Source organism: Anoplophora glabripennis, unplaced genomic scaffold (assembly GCF_000390285.2).
Source record: "Anoplophora glabripennis isolate ALB-LARVAE unplaced genomic scaffold, Agla_2.0 scaffold693, whole genome shotgun sequence".
NCBI lineage: Eukaryota > Metazoa > Arthropoda > Insecta > Coleoptera > Cerambycidae > Anoplophora > Anoplophora glabripennis.
This window is the reverse complement of record NW_019417006.1, coordinates 236,839-257,719: the sequence shown is the minus strand read 5'-3', so window position 1 is coordinate 257,719 and position 20,881 is coordinate 236,839. Positions and strand designations below refer to the sequence as shown.

Genomic DNA, 20,881 nt, shown 5'->3' with positions numbered 1-20,881 from the left:
TAATTAATTTACAACGTAAGCTATTTATTTTATCTAAGGTAAAAGCACCATATTCCGCCGCAGTTTAGGGTTTTTGAGTTTGAGTTCAAATATTAGAAAAAGAGATTTAGTTATATCATGCCTGGCATTTTTAGAATGTGAAGTGATATGTTCTGAATTATAGGCATATATTTTTTTTACATAATATAATGTCTTTTTTGGTGAAAAATATTTTTTTTAATAAACGTCAAAATCTCTTAATTCTGACGAATATTTCTGTATTGTATTTTATTAAAATGTGGTGTAATTAACACAAAACACCTTAAATACGAGAAAAAACATGCAGAGAACAAATATATCGTATATTTATTAAAGTAATAAAGATATTACAATATTCAAAAAGAATCCTTTTATGATAAAAAAAAACACAAATTTATAACAATTTATTATACTGTTTAGGTACATAGAAAACACTTTTTTTAAGAAAAACAACATTTAAGTATTTAAGAACTTACATCAAATGCAAAAACAAACTTTGGTAATACTGAAAATTTATACCTATATCATTGATAACAATATATATCATATTTATCACTTAAGTAAGTAAGTAAGTATCTCAGGAACAGAGTAAAATCCTCTCTTATTTGTAAGGCGAGGAGCACTTATACGAGAAACAATTTCATCTTCTTCATACCAGATGACATCCTCAACAGTTGGCCATCTCCAATGTATCCCAATTCGTTCCATGGCCTTAATAAAAAATTTGGTTTTGTCTCTCTCAATAATTTGTCCTGGAAAATATTTATTTTCATATATAAAAATCACGTAATCATCTTTTTGATAACCGCTGTCTTTTTTGCATTCACTTTCTACTTGTTCGTCTTTTGCTTTGTCTGAATTCATTGTAACATCATCTGATTTTTCTTCTACCTGTTCTTTTCCGGTCAGTACATTCTCATGTTCTTTATCAATTTTTGTTTCTTCTGCTTGCGGATTTTCTTGGTTTATTTGTTCTTGGTCTACTTCTTTTGTTTTTCTGCTGTTTAATTTCTTAGGAATTGTTGTATTAATTTTCTTGTCGTTTTTCTTGGCAAGTCTTTCTTTTTTCTTTTCTTCTTTTGCCATTTTTTCGGCTTCTAGTCGTCTTTGATACTCTACAAATTCATCAGCTATGGCAACAATCGGTGTTATCTTTTTTGTTACTCGCTTTTTTGCATTTTCTTTCGGCTTCTTGGGAAAATAAAAGGCGTTTTTAAACGGTGTAGGAAACTTGGGCGGAGTTCTGAAATATGACGAAGATGATTGACGTTGTTCCGGAGATACTTCAGAAAGTGGTGGGTTGACAAAATCGGATTTTACGGAAGGCGTTTGATTGGGAGGTGTAAGCAAATTGTTATTTAAAGAAATATTTTCTTTATCATTGACTGTAGCGTGGTTAACATCAGAGTTTACGGAGGATGTTTGACTGGGAGGCGTAAGAAAATTATTGTCATTGACTGAATCGTTTGGAAGCTTAGCTGGTTCAAGGTATTCTATTTTTAAAATTTGAATTTTATTTGTGGCATTGTTGTTAGCTGAATTACTACGACATTGTTTTGCAGAGGAAGTTAATTTTACTGTTGATTTAGCTTCTAATGTTGTTTCAATGATTTGGTCTGCTGATTTTATGTGGCTTCTGTTTGAATTATCAGTTGTCATGGATTCGTTATTTTTTAGGTCTAAAGTTTCATTTTCAGCACTAGCGTCCAGTTCTAAAAAGCCATCTTGTCCAATGCTAAATAAACTAAAATCCTCATCATCGTTTATGTTGTTAATTAGTGTTGAGTCACCTAACTGATGTAACGAGGTCTCTTCATCATCATGCAGAAGCTCTTCAAGGTCTTGGACAATATGTTGTGTAGTTTCACTTAATATCGAATTTGATAATAGCTGGTCATTGACTTGCTCTTCAGGGTTAAGTGATTTCCAGAATTCAAAAAGTTTGGTATAAGATGCATTTCCTGACCAACCTGAATTAAAAGATTGTTTAAACTGGCGTATTGTTTCAGGCGATAGTTTGCTTTCAAACTCTTTTCTAAAATCTGGTCCTGGTGCAGTGATTTCTAAAGAGGCCTGTGGAGATGTGACGTGTGAAGCTGGATTTTTTTTTGTTTGTAGTTTCTCGAATTTAATTTTTTCGATGTTGAAAGGATATAATCCAGTACATTCAAATGCACTTTGAATTGTTTGAGGTTTTAGGGTCTTATCAAAACATTCTTTTACCAGCATGGAAAAATCCGTTCGTTTAATTTTGTTGAATTCATGTTTAATTCTAAAATCATGAACTATTGTTCGCCACGTAGCTTTAACGGGACGAAATACTGCTACATCTAATGGCTGCATGATATGGGTGGAATTAGGAACCAATGCTACCAATACAATTCCATTTACTTTGCAGAACTCACTCAATGCCAATGAAATATGGCTGGTATGGCCATCAAGGAAAAGTATGACGGGCAGTGTAATGTTGTTTTTTTTTAACCAGTTAAAGAAGACGTTGGTTACATATTCAAAAAATGCTTCCGCATTCATCCAACCACTCTCGGTATATCCACAACCCCAACCAGTTGGCATAGATGGCGGGATATTTTTTGGCATCTTGGACTTATATGGAAATTCCACCATCGGCGGTGCTACTTGACCGCTCGCAGAAACGTTAGCTAAAACTGTGAGGCATTCTTTATCATCATTTATGACTCTTTTATAAACAGTCTTGGAACCTTTTTTCACTAGCACTTGTTTTTCTGAAGGNAGCTTCTTGGGGTTTCGCTTAAAGACCAGAGTTCCATCAAGGAACTGCTGAGTTCTACTAGTTGGTATGATCGGACAACACTATTCATATGCAGAAACTTTTGCCTGCCCTAGATATTATATATTCTTACCCCAAAATTCAGAGAATCTCTATTTATAAGATTATTATTATTATTATTATTATTATTATTATTATTATTATTATTATTATTATTATTATTATTATTATTATTATTATATCTAATACAAATGTAAGATTTTCCATTTTTCAGTAAATACTTCATATTTTCGTGAAATGTAATTTTTTTCAAAAAAATAAGTAACCAGTTAAAATTTGACAAAGATAAATCTGAATATTTTTGGGGTACATAATCTAAAGTTCTCCAGTATCTACTTAAAAAGTATATTTCTTGAATTGTTGTACCTACTAGATCTTTAATTGGCATTTTCAAACGCTGGGTGGTCTGAGCTTTTCGAAAATATCATTATAAAAACGACTTCAAAGTAATGAAACTTATTTTTTTCAAATAGAGCTGAATCCAATGAGTTTCAAATTGGATGTGATAGCATTACTATCCCGGAAATCGTAAAAATAATAAAATTATAGCAAAGTTACGAAATTTAATTAAAGTAATTTTCCAACAAGAAATGGAAGATATCTTTGTTCGATTATAGATTTTTTTAAATTACAAAGTTCTGGGATTGAGATTTTATCGTTTCCTGGATTTATTTAAGAGATACCTAAAGAAAACGGTTTTATATTTTTATTTGTTTGAATTCAATAAGTTTGTGCTAAAATTGCCTAATTTAGCTTGACAATATACTGTAAAAAAATTCCACTCAAACATTCAATTTTACTCAATAATGTATCTATGTCTGACTACACCCGATTGAGTGAAATTTTCACTCTATTAGTACAATTGAGTGAAACTATTGCATCAGAAATGAGTGAGTTTTACTCTAATCCGAATTACTGCTAACTATCAATTGAGCGACTTTTGACACTATTCTGAGTATATAAAACCAATTTAGAGTTGACTTTTTCTCTAATATGATTTAAATTTAACTGTTATTGAGCCATTTTTTACTCAGACTGGTTTTTAATTAACTAAATATTGAGTGCAAAAATAAATCACTCATAAATTAATTAGGATATACAGTGTTGAAATGAATTCACTTCGCAGGGCCTCCTCCCGTCCTGGCTGAGACCCTCCGCCGCCGGCTAAGGACTATTCTCCTGGCGATCACGCTTTTCTGGAGCATCTAACGGGGTCCTTTCAACTGTGGTCAAGACTACAGGAGCAATATGTAAGTGGTGCCATCATCACGGCGCCATTCAAATTACTCGAAATTAATATACATTTAAACTCACTCGGTAATGAGGATTTATTCTGATTTAGGTACAAGTGCACCAAATACCGAGTTTACGTGAAGAATTTATTTAANTAAACTGACCCGGTCGGAACTAAATGCAAACTAGATTCAAACGAGGGTGGCTTGCCCCACCACTTTGGCGCTGCTGTGCAATCTAATAAATTCTGTAACGAACAAATTTAATCGCGTTTAGATATTCGTTGTCAATTTAAATATATTGACTGACAAAGTTTGCCTTAGGAAATAAAGCGGGATTAGGGCTCGATTCAGCATACGTCGGAATATGGTGCTTTTACCTTATATAAAACCAATTTAGAGTTGACTTTTTCTCTAATATGATTTAAATTTAACTGTTATTGAGCCATTTCTTACTCAGACTGGTTTTTAATTAACTAAATATTGAGTGCAAAAATAAATCACTCATAAATTAATTAGGATATACAGTGTTGAAATGAATTCACTTCGCAGGGCCTCCTCCCGTCCTGGCTGAGACCCTCCGCCGCCGGCTAAGGACTATTCTCCTGGCGATCACGTTTTTCTGGAGCATCTAACGGGGTCCTTTCAACTGTGGTCAAGACTACAGGAGCAATATGTAAGTGGTGCCATCATCACGGCGCCATTCAAATTACTCGAAATTAATATACATTTAAACTCACTCGGTAATGAGGATTTATTTTGATTTAGGTACAAGTGCACCAAATACCGAGTTTACGTGAAGAATTTATTTAAGGAGTACCTATATTTGAGTGAAAGTACACAGTTTTAGTTTAAATATAATCACAAATGAGAAAAGTGATCAAAATGCCCAGTATTGAGTAAAAATGTACTCAATAATTTCATTCAATGGATTCACTCCGAACCTTTATTGGTTTCTCTCTTTTATGCTTTGTTTTTTATTCGACGCAGATCGTAGTTACGTAGAAACTCGTGAATGTCAAAAAATGCCGAATAAGAATCTGTTTAGCGAGGTGCCTAAAGGTTCCACTTAGTTCAAGCATGTTTCTGCATTTCCAAGTGATGAAAAGATGTTCATCAGCATCTCCGAGACAACAAGCATTAAAACTTAGGCCTTATCTGTTCTAGGCATATGAGTTTATTACATCTGTTTTGTGGATATAGAACCTGTGAGCTTCTTGGGGTTTCGCTTAAAGACCAGAGTACCATCAAGGAACTGCTGAGTTCTCCTAGTTGGTTTGATCGGACAACACTATTCATATGCAGAAACTTTTGCCTGTCCTAGATATTATATATTCTTACCCCAAAATTCAGAGAATCTCTATTTATAAGGGCCCCAGTCTGTTAGTCTTGGGTTTCCGATTATTATTCCTAATGGTGATCCGATATGGACGCTTTTGATGGTATATACCAGTTCTTAATCCAGTGCCACAACTTCGTCCCTGTTCCTCGTATCGAAGGTTGACCTGAAACCTTGATACTGTTGTCATACCGGATTACCTTCCGCATTGACTTATATTTGTCGATGTCCTATCCCTGTTAAGGCGGGAAACTCATGTGAATCAAAATTTCTGACGCAGCAACGTAACTGGCAACCAAAGGGACAGCCTATTAGCCAGACAGGAACATTTCAATCAATGCTCCAATGTTATGTAAGAGGATCCATTGATATTTGGATCAAAGGAAGATCATTGGAAAAATGGTCAGTTGGATATGATCTGCGACGGGACAGGCTTAGTTTAGTTAGAAAATTAGTTTACTCCGCAGAAGTAGCATTTAGATTGCCACAGGTCTTCTAGTGCGTCATAAATATCAAACCCTTGAGTAGAATTGGTCTGATTGCCAGTGCGAGAAGCAAGTTTCGCAGTAAGCATTAACTTGTTTTAAAATTACACTTATTAATGTCGTGCACAATGTACCTGAATGTTGTGGGTAACCGCCGGTTACAAAAACAACAACAACCAGTGGCGGCTCGTCAGGTGACGCAAGTGACGCACCGCTTCACCAAAAATTTGCGCCTGGTTGTGCAATTTAAAATTATTTTTAATTTTATATAAATTTTGTAATTTAGGTATAATTCTATATTGAAAATGTATTGTTTTTGGTTGTTTAATACGCAGAAAGACAGAATAGTTACGCGGTAAACGCCTTCTAAAAAATCATTGCCTTCGTTGAGCGCGAACATCAATCTCGTACTATACGTATGTAGCATACGCAAGAGATGCAGATCAAAATGAGTCTGTATTCCGCTTCTCAACGAAGCGTTGTTTACGGCGGTTGTCTTGGCAACGAGGCGGCCAACACGGGAGTAAACTTCGGCGTGGGGGAACGAGTGACGTGGATATTGAAGACGAGGCGCCCAGTGCACGATTATAACAGTTCTTAGTCAATATTTGTTTTGTTTAATTATTGTAGAAATGTTTCCTATGTATGATCCAGTATGTATTTTATTGGAAACTCCATTTTCCATGTGGAAAATTGGGGCGTGTGGAATATGGAGGAATTTTACAATTTTGGGAACGGCACGCGAGGCTGTCGTAACCACAAAGTTTTTTTGGAACATACATGTACGGTGTGCGTGAATGTTCGCAGAAGTCCACAAGCCGGACTAATATTTTTCTGTTTTATAAAGTCTAAATGAAAATCCTTCTCGCGAGCGTCAGTTTTTCGATAATATTGCAAATGCAACTAAAAATTTCCAGATTCATTTAAAGTCGTTTGACCTGGAAAATTTGAAAATTTTCGCCTGCGGCGTTTTTTTTTTTCTTTGTAGTTAATCACTGAATATGCTTCACCTATTCTCAATGTCACGAGCCGCCACTGACAACAACAATTTGAAAGACGATCCTAACAAACTTTCCTGAAAAGGGAATAACATACTCAACTTTTTTAGTACTCTCTGACAAAAATAAAGCTATATCGATCTAAAGGGCAAATCATGAATAAAGCTTTTTTAACGGGATAAGAAATATTCTAAACATACTAAACACGCAAGAAAACAATATGTTACTATTTCAATTAATAACATTATACTTGTACATATCGAGTAGATTGTAACTAAATAAGAATAGTGGACAGAAGAAAGAATATTCATAAAGGCAATCGCACGTTGAAAAACTTTAAGCATGACATTTTAATGTCTCTTAATGCATAAAACGTTATATCTTGATTGTTTTGATTTTGATGTGGGTAGTCTACAAAAGAGGTCTTTATAAGTCCGAAAAGCACAATTTATAAACACAATGTTTTTTAGCAGTTCATACGACCCTCTACATCTAGCATAATTTAAAAATATCTTGTTCATGTCTTGCCATATCTTGGTCATGTCATGTCATAGCTTTAAATTTATGATTGAAGCCAAAAGCTATAAGAAAAATCGGCTCTTACTGATGTCGTACTGGAAGTTCATATGTATATGGCATGCGTTTTATTTTCAATGTCATAATATTCGGTTGCGTGTATCTGATATTGAACAGTTTCAAGGTACTTAGGTACCTCAAGGTCGTCGGTTGTATTGTCACATTTAGGTATTGACTAAAAGAAGAAACTGAGACTAAAGCAGAAATTTAAGACAGACCATTGTAGAAATTATGTTAATGATACAGATTATATGATAAGGTTTTATCTTTCACTTGCAACAAAATAAGATGCTGGTTAAGTTTATCATCAATTTACGTAATAATTTCTGCTAATTTCCAGTGCTATTTTTACTGGTTTTATTTATTTTATTGCATTTCTAACAAGTTAAACAATGTTCTCTCGGTAAGTTTACAAAATACAATAAATACAAATTGTTTATAATTACTCTCTGATGTTTCAAGAAATACCAGGTTTAAATATCGATCAGATATTTATGGTAGTTATGTTTTTTATTGTGTTTATTTCTGCCGCCAATTTATGTTTGAGCATCAACTAGATAATTTTAAAACTAAACAAGATTTATGAGTACCGAAGTTGTTTAATAGAATGAATTATATAAATAAAAACATTTAAATGTTCACTTAAGGATAATTATATAATATTAGATAATCATTATCTTAGTTTGAACGGAACTATTTAATTATTATTAACGATATAAGCAATCTACATTAGTCCTGCTTCAATAATACCTATAATACATAAACAATATTAACTTAATTTTACCTAACCTACCGAAGTTGACGTTTTCTCATGCGCAATACAATTACACTCCTATATTATTAAAGTATCAAATACACATGCACATCCAAAATTTCAGAAAAATCCGCTTATATAGGGTATCCCATATTGCATAAGGCATTGAAATATCTCCTTAAGGAAGCACTTTTAGGAAAAACTTTTTGGACGAAAGTTGTAGGGTTCTGAAAGAGACATTCGATGGACATCATCGTATAATCCCATCAAACCATAAAACTTTCAACCAGAATCTTTCCCAAAAAATATCACAAACTCTTATTCTGAACATTATTTTACCCTAAAATAATCTGTTAGAGTCACATTGACCCATAACATAACGACATATCTAAAAATTTATTTAAAATGGCGCACCCTGATATATTTTTTTGGGGATAGGTAGTTCTTAAAAATATTTATATAAAACGTTATTTTTGGTAATGTAATTTTGTATATGTTCTATGAATGATAGCCTAGATTTCCCGATTTGAGCATCTCTTATTTATTGTAGCATTTTTTTTAAACTAAAGCATTTGTTGTGATATTTATTTTTGCTGTCTTCTTTAATCATAATTTGCCAATCGTAAGGATGTTGTTGGCTACAGATGTTTTCAAAAAAAATATTGACATAACAGTCTTTATAACTAAGGAATGAATAGAACAAACAATTAATGAATATTAATTCAAATCCGGGTTAAATTGGTCAATGTCATATTGATAAATATTATAAATGCATGGCGCAGACGGCCAAATGTGATTTGTATTACAAATAATCCTTGTAAGACATCGAAACAAACAGTAATAATAACAATGTTTTGCATTCGTTTTGGTACGTTGGTTTATTCAACTGAATTATATAACATACAAACTACGATATACCAAGCAACTAAAATGCATCTTTTATATAAGTTATTTTTGCATTCACGGCCTGAAATGATCTATTTCTTTTAAATATACCTTTTTAGTAGTAACGTCACATACACCAAATAATAAGCAACCCCATGGTACACATTGGCATGAACAATTTCTCAGTATTTTTACTAGATCGATTTTGTACTTTGGACATAAGCGCCAAAAAAATGTCTTCTTTGTCATGACCTTAAATAACGCGATATTCTGGCAATATTAGAAAAATTTAAGAAGTTTCAAACCCCAAGTGACAAACTAAAAGAATTATAGAATTTATATATTTACATTTATAGAACAATATTGACTTTTATAGTAATTAATAAAGTAAAATTATATCAGTGTTACACTGAAAGGAATGAGCTTTATTCTTTATTAAAATTCTATATATCATTATAAGACCATTGTATACTATATGTGACAGTTAAACAGGTGAATATTGGATATAAAACGCGTACTGCTAGCACAGTTGTATAGTGACTATAAACCTTATTCTTTATTAAATTATTGTATAACTAGTATACAACGTTTTNCTTGACCATAGCCATCCTACGTTTCCAACCCAATTTCCTGAAAAAAGAACTGGTACCTCCATCTATGTGTCATCTCGTGCCCGGATACCAAATTTCATTGCATTAGCTGTTAAGACAACTGAGATTAAGCAAATAACGCATAGAGAGAACACCCGGTATATACCATACATTGTATACTTCTTTGGTTGCTTCACGCATGGCGTACTGATGTGGAGTAATAAGACTGAAACCGGTATATGTCTGGTACTGATGAGCAATTCTAGCTATTTATTAGATATTGCATGTTCAATAGTTATCGGGATAGACAGCTCGCAAAGTAGTTGTTTCCTGCAATATCATCATAAAACCAATTACTATTAAGCAAAAGTGATATATCATAACCATCTGCATCATGCTCTATTGTTTAATGACATCACAATCAGAAGTTTAGAAAATATCAATGTTATTAACATATTTCCGTGAGCTTCTTTCCATCCAATTCTATTTCCTCTGGCTGATTGATTTTATACCCATGCTCTTCTTTGTCACCGTTAACCTTTTGTTCCTCCATCTTATGTAAAACTTAACATCAGCGGTTTCTAATAGGGCATACAAAATAATAATTTTTAAGATTTAGACAAGATTTACATTTGAAAACACAAAACAGTTACAAGCCATAAAACAGTTAGATACTTTTCCATAATTTTCCATTTCACACAACGCGATATGATTATATATCCCACAGAACATGTGCCTATATACTCTCTATTAGTGATGGGAGATTTCGAGTGAAAAATCGAGTGGTACTCGATTATTGAGATCACTCGAGATATCTCGAGATGTTTACTCCCACCACTCGAGTGATTATTACCCTACAGTTGCACCCCAAAATGTTAGTGCATACTGCAAATAGTCACTGATTGCGTAACCTTTTTTTTATAATAAAATGACAAAGTGGTTAGGTTTTGAAGTGCGTGAGCTTTTTTTTTTTTTAGCTACGCTTATAAGTAATATATGACTAATACAAACATATTTGTGCGCCGCTGGGATGAAAATGACCAATATCTCGTATCTCGAGTGATCACTCGATTATTAGAAGTACTCGATTACCGATAACTCGATTATCAAAATTGGTCGATTATGCCCATCACTACTCTCTATTTTCATCAAACTAGACGTGTAATAGTCGTAAGTCGATGCACAGCGGACTGTCGGAAATTTTACGATCGTAATCGATTATGCACCGAGAGGTGACGATTACTTAACCATTATAAGACGCGTTTTACACGTTAAAAACGGAAACATATTCAGTATAAGAACGAATAATTCTGTTAATACAATTGTTATATACAAATTCGGATACTGGTTTTTATACAACAAATCTTCCCTACTATACAATTGGAACATAAAGTCTATAACACATAATAATGTATAAGTAGTTCATTATAACCTTTATTTCATAGATGCATAAGGTGTATTAAGCACCTTCCAATTGAACTCATTGAATAATGAGTATGGAGATGATTGCTTTTTTTTAATAAAAGTTGTATATTTGTTATAAAAGTTTTAATATTCGCTGTACACATTATTCTAGATAAACAGTTTAATAAGCCCATTTCTTTCAGTGTACTGAGCATGCGCATTAAAGATAATTTCATGTAAGCGAAGTAGCCTCGCAACAGGGTATCATTCAAGAAAAGTTTAGTATTGGTATTTGTTAAGAGTACGTCTATAGTAAACCACTTGAAGAAATAAACACTCGATAAATATACAGACACAGTACAGCACAAAGAAAAACAATAAAAATACTTAGTAGAACTAGAATATGCCAAGATTAAACAAAATACGCTAATGATGACAGGGATGATATATCAAAAAGATCTCACATGTGTATGAGGCTATTCTTTCCGAGCATGTGCAGTAGGAATAACACGGTTAATGTTAAATTTTTACTTTATTTAAATTTAGGAATATTCTTTTATATCGTTTTTTTAAGTTAGTGTATCTATTTTACGAAACACGTGTTGGTTGTTCTTAAATACCTACTTCTAAATCCTTGTCTATTGTTTTATGTCAAATGTCAAAAACATATACTATCCGACAGGTCTCTTTCATTCGCTTGTTAGAGGGATTAAAAGTATATGTCCCAAAAAATTAATGACGAATGAAAGAGCCAGTATTATATTATTATATTAAAATTAGCTATAATTGGTGTATATATTAAGATGGAAAAGTCATTCAACGAGAGACATTTTTTTATAACATCGTTATACGAGTAAGAGCAATGTTCATCCAATATTACAAACTTGAAAATGCCCTTTATAAAAAAACTGTAGTTTTAACCAGCTTTACACAACTTATATTTTTGGAGCTCTTAGGGTTTATTTTTACGGCTGGTTGGTTGTTTTATTTGTACTAAAAATCCCCCCACCGTGGATATGAGCCAGGATGTTGAGATATCGATATCCATAATACTGTCCCAACTTGGCACCACTAAAATCTCATCTCTTTGAATCATTCAAAAAATATTTTCTGTTTGTTAATTGTTCTGTTGGTTAAAGCTGCTTCAAAAAATTTATCTTTGAAAAGCATCTACAAGTTTATGGAGAAATAAACCAATTGCCATACACGAGCTGCAGTAGACGATCTAAGGTCACTGCTATTCCAGGCCTACGGCTTCATATACCGGTATGGCCAATTTGTATTATTACAGGTACCATGACAGCGCGCCCTAGGTGAACCTAAATTTTAACTGATTTTAACTGAATTGTATCATTCTCCTTGACCATAGCCATCCTACGTTTCCAACCCAATTTCCTGAAAAAAGAACTGGTACCTCCATCTATGTGTCATCTCGTGCCCGGATACCAAATTTCATTGCATTAGCTGTTAAGACAACTGAGATTAAGCAAATAACGCATAGAGAGAACACCCGGTATATACCATACATTGTATACTTCTTTGGTTGCTTCACGCATGGCGTACTGATGTGGAGTAATAAGACTGAAACCGGTATATGTCTGGTACTGATGAGCAATTCTAGCTATTTATTAGATATTGCATGTTCAATAGTTATCGGGATAGACAGCTCGCAAAGTAGTTGTTTCCTGCAATATCATCATAAAACCAATTACTATTAAGCAAAAGTGATATATCATAACCATCTGCATCATGCTCTATTGTTTAATGACATCACAATCAGAAGTTTAGAAAATATCAATGTTATTAACATATTTCCGTTTTTTTTTCAGGCCCCACAACCAGCTGAATCATGGGAAGGAGTAAAAGATGCTACCAAAGAGGGAGCAGAATGCCCATCACTAAACTTGTACTTTGGTTATTATGTAGGAAATGAAGATAATTGCTTGAATCTCAACGTTTATATTAAATCGGTAATATTTAGATTACAATTATCAAAATTTATATTTAAATATAATTTTGATATTTATAGTTACCTAAGGAAAATAATGAGAAAAAACCTGTTATGGTATGGGTTCACGGAGGAGGTTTTCTGTACGGTTCCAATAAAAGTGAATATTTTGGACCAGATTACTTGCTTACTGAAGATATTATTCTGGTTAGCATCAACTATCGTCTAGGAATATTTGGTAAATATATTTTTTCATATGGTGTTACAAATTACACGCCCGTTGAAACCCGGACATCATAATTATTTAAAAAATAAATTTACTCTAGTATAATGTATGTACAGTGTCGGAAAGTCCCCATGGTTCATCGGCCGTTACGTGAGAGCGATAAATAAAGTCATAGAAATCCGTGCGATAAAGAAAGATGGCTATAATGAAGGCGTGTAATAATCACCGCCCACTTCGCCCTTCCACAAATAAGATCCACTTCTTATTTGCGGAAGGCCGAAATGGGCGATGACTATTAGACGCCTTCATTATAGCCATCTTTCTCTATCGCACGGATTTCTATGACTTACTTTATCGCTCTCACATAACCGCCGATGAACCATGGGGACTTTCCGACCTTGTATATTAAATACCTGATCTATTTAGTTAATGATTAATTAAAAATCAATGAGTACCTTTCCTGGAATTTTAGATAAATTTTGTATTGGCAATGTTTTTTCTCAATTTGCTAAAAGTATTTTATTATGTGCGACCACCTCTTGTTTAAAAAATAAAGAAATGACGTCATGTCTTACATGACTAAATAGAAGCCATATATGCTGTTTTTCCTAAAACATATGTAATAAGGCAAATGAACTTAGGCAATCGGCATTCACAGTCAATTTTACATTAATACTGTTATACTTAAAATAAAGTAGGTAAATAATTTCTGTTAATTTTTGAATTACTTCTGTATTAAATTGATTTTAATGAAAATTAATCAAATTAAACTGAGGATTCCTATTTTTGAGTTGTCTTATTCTTACATATGTTTCATTTTCTTCTTCAACAGTACATCTGCATATCATTTTTATAAAAATAAATTAAATGGTTTATCTCTTACTTTATTTTTAAGTCCGTCACATAAAAAAGAAACAACTCATTATTTCTATTTCTTCATTATAAATCTTCATCAATGCAAAATAACTAAATAAAACGACAGCTTTAACGACTGTTCATAAAGAAATTTTCCTATTCATATGTTTTATTTGCCTTTTGTACAAAATGTGACCAAATGATACTGAATACTATAACTAATCACTAGGTGATAAATAAAGAGTATTTAAGAAAGTAGCAGCATATTGTTAATATTTTATTAAAGAAATAGGTATCATAAGTATTTGAAATTTATGGGACAGAAAAATGCTATATTAGATATATTTTGACATTCTCCTTCCAAAAATAATCTCATGTAATGACCATTTACAGTCCAAAAAAAAGGGTTTAGTAGAATTGTTGTATTAGTGTACCATTGTACCACCTACCACCACAGACGCCACTTCCAGTTCTATTTAAAAAATGAAATTTTCGTTATGTTTGCTAAACTAGGTTCTTCCAATTATCATACCATTAGATCCTTAAAAGATGTTTCAGTAGGATTTAAGAAAAATAATAAAATTAAATAAATAATGTATTTCTAACAGCATAATCAAAAGCAGTTATCTCTGGTTTCATAAGGTAGATCTGAAATACTATCTGAAAGAGCCATGCTATCTGGTAGTATCACAGTATACCAATTCTGTAGTGAGATGAACATCGAGTGAAGTCACAGCAAATCGATAATTTATTGTTTCGACAAAGAAAGGAAGTATTGATTCTATCCGAAGACCAGTTGCACTGATGAGTGACAGGATCAATCGAATAATCAGAATAGAAGAAAGTCAGTTGGGATAATGGAGAGAATAAAATCAAAGAGTAGTTGACTGCCCCCCTAATGTTTCCAGTGATTTACTTCCTACTCTAAAAGTCTTGACTTTTGAGCTAATTCTTGTGGTAAAAAACACACGGATCGTGGTTATAGTGCTTAGAAAGAAGTGCAAAGTTTACGGTTATTCAGAAAACAGCATAATATGAAAACAGCTTAATATTAGTTATGTTCCTAGTGCATTAGAAACAGTTTTCAACGTTCATTCGAAATGGCATTTGATTCGAAGCAATGAATTTATGTAAGCATTATATTGGAATGCGCATGCCTCTGACTATTGGAAACTCTTTTGTCCGAAAAGATAGAAGCTGTTAAATATTTTTCCCATATTCGAGATATTTGGTTATGCATCTTAATAATGCTTGGTATATACGTACTGTTTAATATGTTTTTATCAACTCTATTTTTAGGTTTAATTTCTTTAAAACACGAATAAATATGTGATTAATCAGTTGCGGTTTTCAGCTTTATACGCCATGACTATTAGAATTTACCGGAAAATCACGTAACAATGCAAAAAAGTCCGAACTGGGTCAAGGTCATTCCAAAATCGTGTATAGCAATCTACTGAGCCACACACAATTATATACGCTAAAATAAATCAGTGGCGCACAGCTTGTCAATAATTAAAAGTAAAATATACATAATTAGAAATAAGTACACATAAGTAAAATTAAAATATACTTTTAAAGCTTGGAGAACATAATTAAATGTGCATAAGTTACAGAGGTATGGTTATAATTTTTTATGAGATATATGCCTATAGGTTTAATTGGCAAATGTTTTTTTTTAAGTCTTATTATATGTATTACAAAATAGCTGATAAAAGATATTACCCATCTTGTCCGGCTATCCACAATATGTGCTCCAGATGTACATTGCCACTTTTTTCAGAATTACTATCTGTCATTTGCAAAATAAATCAAAACAAAAAGGATATGATTTTAATTTTGTTAGAACAGTGGCGTTATATACGTATATCATACCGATATAGACAAGGCGAAAACCACGCATTCGTGGGAGAAATTTTCCGACTTGATTTTTTGCATATTCAAATTCGTGAGATGACATGAATCAAGATGATGTCGGCCGGAAATCTGGTGCCCATTTGTTTAAACAAACTTTTTTTAAACAAATTGTAAAAATTGGTTTTTTCACTCCGGAAATTTAGGTATCTGGCAACATCAAAAATAACAATTTTTAACCCGGAAATCGGCCGTTGAAAATCGCCATTTTCACATTTTTAGCAACTTAAATTGTTTATAACTTTAAAACTATCAATTTTAGAGGCATAGTGCATAGGAACTACTTTACTTACAATATGACAAAATATCTAAAAAAAAATTTCCGGAGTGAAAAAAATAATTTTTACAATTTGTTTTAAAACAGTTTGTTTAAACAAATGGGCACCAGATTTCCGGCCGGCGTCATCTTGATTCATGTTAAGGAACATCTGACGAATCTGAATATGCAAAAAAATCGAGCCGGAAAATTTCTCCCGTACGAATGCGAGGTTTTCGCTTTGTCTAATACGGCATATGACCAATCGGAATTCTCAGTTTCAAAATCTATGAAACATACTAAATTTCCATTACAAAAAACAGATGACACAGCGTCAAACACAAAGACTGTTCCCGTGAAACATAAATTTTTCATGTGTATAATTATATGATTTTTACTTCACTAAATTGTTTTTTTTTAATTTTGAAATAGAAAAGTATACAATAATCATAGAATTATGTGATCCTATTCAGGGCAAAAATAGCTTTCATAGTGCATGATTGTGGTGCATTCAGCAAGAGAGTTATGACAGCTGCTACTCCCAAGTAAATGAAATATTAACATTTGACAGGAGATCTTTTTTTTCACGTCAAAGTCTTAGTCATTCATAGTCTATGTCCTGTAAAACAAAATGTAAACTACTTAATGGAATCTATAAAAATTGAAAGGTCTGTGTTACCAGGGACAGCCAGTTTGTAATTAGTTTGTAACTCGTATCAAGTAACTGACAGGAGAATGATAATGGGTATTGCTTATCATTTGTAAAATGATAATAAATGCATTATTTGTGGAAAAATAGTACCTATGTAGTCTACTCATTGTTACACATATTTACCATTAGTAAAGGCCTAATTAGAATTATCTATTCCTAAAATAACTTTCCAACGTATTATTTCAAAATTTGCTGATTATACTGCATAAAAAAATGTATTTACCACACAGAATCTTATAATCTATCCTAGATATTTAATGCCTGCCACTGATTGGTAGTTAAAAAATATACAAAATTAACTTCCTTCTATTGTTTACAATTACAACAACATAGTCGACGTCCGAAGGAAGTGACAACATGAAATTAGTGCGTAAATATTGCATCTAAAAATAATAGTCTGTTATACGAATTTGTCAACCCATAGCGGAGATACTGGGGCGCATTGTCAATAAGAACCTCAGAATTTTAACGGTACTGAGTATTTTGAAAATCAGATGAGGTATCTGTAAATTTATTCGGGAAACGATCTATTTTGAATCGTATAACACGCATAAATTTAAAACATCTCTAAAAATATTTATTTTAGGAAAAAATGAAAGGAATTTATTGTTTGAAATACAATGCTAAATATGACCGTTTTAATAACCATCAAATCATTCTATATGAAAGAAATTCATTAAAATATTGCCCCATAAAAATTTTTTAAACTAATTACCCTTGTTTTCTAATTGATTGGCCATATTTAATCAATTTAAAAGCTGCAGTTAAAACAATTCTGTTTAGCATAAAAGTGTTAGATATGCTATTGGTTTGTATAATTATTGCCACTTTAAAACAGAACATGTTTAACAAAAAGGTTAAAAGATATAACAACACTGTTATTGAAATTTACTAATTGTAAATTAAATATCTATAATTATTATTTAATTCTATTATAAAATAATATTATGTAAAAAAAGTCAATACTTGCATAGTAATAAATTCTTTAGCAGTACTTAAAGAATTCATAACTTTGTTGACAGAAAATATACAAAGTCACTTATAACGGTTTATGATGATACATTCTATTTGAAAATAGTATATAATTTTAAAAATTATGTAGTAAAGGAAACATGAAATATTATAATTTGTAAAGTCGACGTATTATTTATTTTCTTGACAATTGATGTTATATCTCTAAATTGTATATTTATTATTTAAAATATAATTCATGCATGCTATACATGCTATTTTCATTGCCTACGAAAAGCGCGAATTAAAGTAAAAGAGATATGTGGTTAGAAGAGTGTAAAATTTAGTGCAATATGATTATCATTTATCGGTGTGCAGAACAACAGAACTACAATTAAAACAATATTATCAGCAAATAAAAATTTTGATGTAGAACGAAATTATTTGTTTGATTGAATATTAATTTAAAGAAAATTAAATGATAAATTTTGAATTATCTGACAATATTTAACTATAAATAATATATTTGCATTTAAAAAAACATTGAAATCATTTCAGGAATTGCTTGTAATAAAATAAAAAAACTATATTTCGCGCAATAAACCCTACTGTAGCTCAGTCGCACAGTGAATACGATATTTTTTGGTTAACAAATTATAATGATAAGTCAGCTATCATAATTAACCTATTTATTTACATAAATTATTCATTTCGTTGATAAAATATCAATAACTACAGCGTCATCTGGTTTTGGTTGTAGTGATGTCTATCAGTTAATATACATGTTATTTAATAAAATGTAAAGGCAAAATGGAGTAGGTAACCTAATAGGCTATTGATTATATCAAAAAAAAAAAACAGGGTTAAAAGGAACTATGACGTTCAAGCAATTTTATTGCATGAATCGTTCAAAGGGTAATTTTAGATGAAAAAATCGTGGAGTGCTATTAAATTAGAGGGTGGAAATTGGAGATAGAGGTTTTCACCTTTTTCGCTATAATTTATAGGAAAAATTATTTACAGAATCGATTTTCCCATTGAAATGACTTATTTAAAAAATTTAAAAGGAAAATTTTATGCAAAAAATCGTTAATAAACAATTTGAAAAAAAGCAAAAAATTCGATTTTTTTGATTTTCGTGCTATATTTAAAAAACTCCAAATGTGCATTTTCACCCCTATCTTCAATTTCAACCCTCTAATTTAATAGCACCCCGCGGTTTTTTCATTGTTAATGACCCTTCGAAAAAATCATGTGATGAAAATCCTTGAATGAATCCTTCCTTTTTTGCAAAAAATGAAAATTAAAACGTATAAGGGTAAACGCGACGAAAATCGAAAAATTGGCTAAGTTTGAGCAACCATACTTTTTTTTTAAGGAAATTTTATCTACTTTTTTATGAAGCAATAAAACTACTTTACTCAAAAAAAACTAGAGGCAAAAAGTAAAAACAATAAAAAAAATCGAATTTTTTACTTTTTCAAATTGTTTATTAACGATTTTTTGCATAAAATTTTCCTCTTCAATTTTTTAAAGAAGCTATTTCAATGGGAAATTCAATTTTGTAGATAATTTTTCCTATGAACTATAGCGAAATTTTGAAAAGGGGTGCATTTCTCCCCTATCTCCAATTTCCACCCTCTAATTTAATAGCACTCCGCGGTTTTTTCATCTAAAATGACCATTTGAACGATTCATGTAATAAAATCTCTTGATCGTCATAGTTCGTTTTAAAATCCTATAGGTAATCAATAGTCTATGTGTACCTGATCTACAGGGTCGGAAAGTCCCCATGGTTCATCGGCCGTTACGTGAGAGCGATAAAGAAAGTCATAGAAATCCATGCGATAGAGAAAGATGGCTATAATGAAAGCGTCTAATAGTCACCGCCCATTTCGCTCTTCCACAAATAAGATCCACTTCTTATTGCAAAATTAAAGGGGTTTTGCTAGAAATGTGCCAATATTTCCGAAAATAGTGATTTTAGGCATAGTGTATTATTTACAAAAGTTGTAGGTAATTAACATATTAATCCAAAAATAAAAAAATGTTGTTGTTTGTGCACATCTTTGGTCCGCATGCCTACAAAATATATTTTTTTAATTACTGGTAGTACTTCCACAGTGGACAGGTGGACAGATTTACAGAACCCTGTCTCAGCGAAAAATATTTCCTTTCAAAACTTTGTAATAAGGGAGATATTAAACTTTGTCACACTATTGGGCCACCCTCCACCTACACCTACAGACTGTCTTTTATATGATGGCACAGTATGTTTGCTACTAGTATCTGTCACAAACAAAACCTCTATTGATTGGCCTAAAATTGTACAAGCTAGTTTGATTTACACACACCAAACTTTACTACTCACTAAGGTCGGGAAATAATTAGTCTCTGAGGCCTGAAGACCCTGTTTAGAAAATATATATTTATTTAAATATATTTGAAATATATTATGTTTGCAGGATTCCTAAGCTTAGAAGATGAATCACTTGGGGTTCCAGGAAATACTGGTTTGAAGGATCAAGTTTTAGCGCTGAAGTGGATACAACAAAATATTCATAGTTTCGGAGGTGATCCACACAATGTAACCATATTTGGCGAGAGTGCTGGTGCAGCTTCAGTACATTACCTGACGTTATCGCCACTCACAAAAGGTATGAAACTTGACAAAAACTCATCTTTTCTGCGAGATGAGCAGATCAAGTGTGGATCAAGGTCAGGAGACCTTATAATAGGGCAGTAAGTTCAGACAGAGAATGAGCTCCGGTACTAGTCTGGTAAGGATGCAAGTGCGCATCTGAAACTCGCGGACAAATTGAATTCATGCTATAATATTTTGCATCGACCCAAATTATGTTACAATTTAGATTTTTCATAAATACATCCCTAAATTTTCGTTTGTTTTTATTAGACACTAAAAGTAAAT

The 20,881-nt window shown here is 32.1% G+C and overlaps 1 protein-coding gene across 1 annotated transcript in view; it reads left to right on the top strand.

Annotated features, from left to right (window-relative positions):
* The first annotated feature begins 2,439 nt into the window (after positions 1-2,439).
* LOC108911490 (esterase FE4) overlaps positions 2,440-20,881 on the top strand; it is a 36,949-nt gene continuing 18,507 nt past the window's right edge. The window contains exons 1-4 of the mRNA XM_018716439.2: positions 2,440-2,484; positions 12,920-13,060; positions 13,120-13,276; positions 20,418-20,609. Coding sequence (XP_018571955.2) covers positions 2,440-2,484; positions 12,920-13,060; positions 13,120-13,276; positions 20,418-20,609 — 535 coding nt within the window. The remainder of the gene's footprint in view (positions 2,485-12,919; positions 13,061-13,119; positions 13,277-20,417; positions 20,610-20,881) is intronic.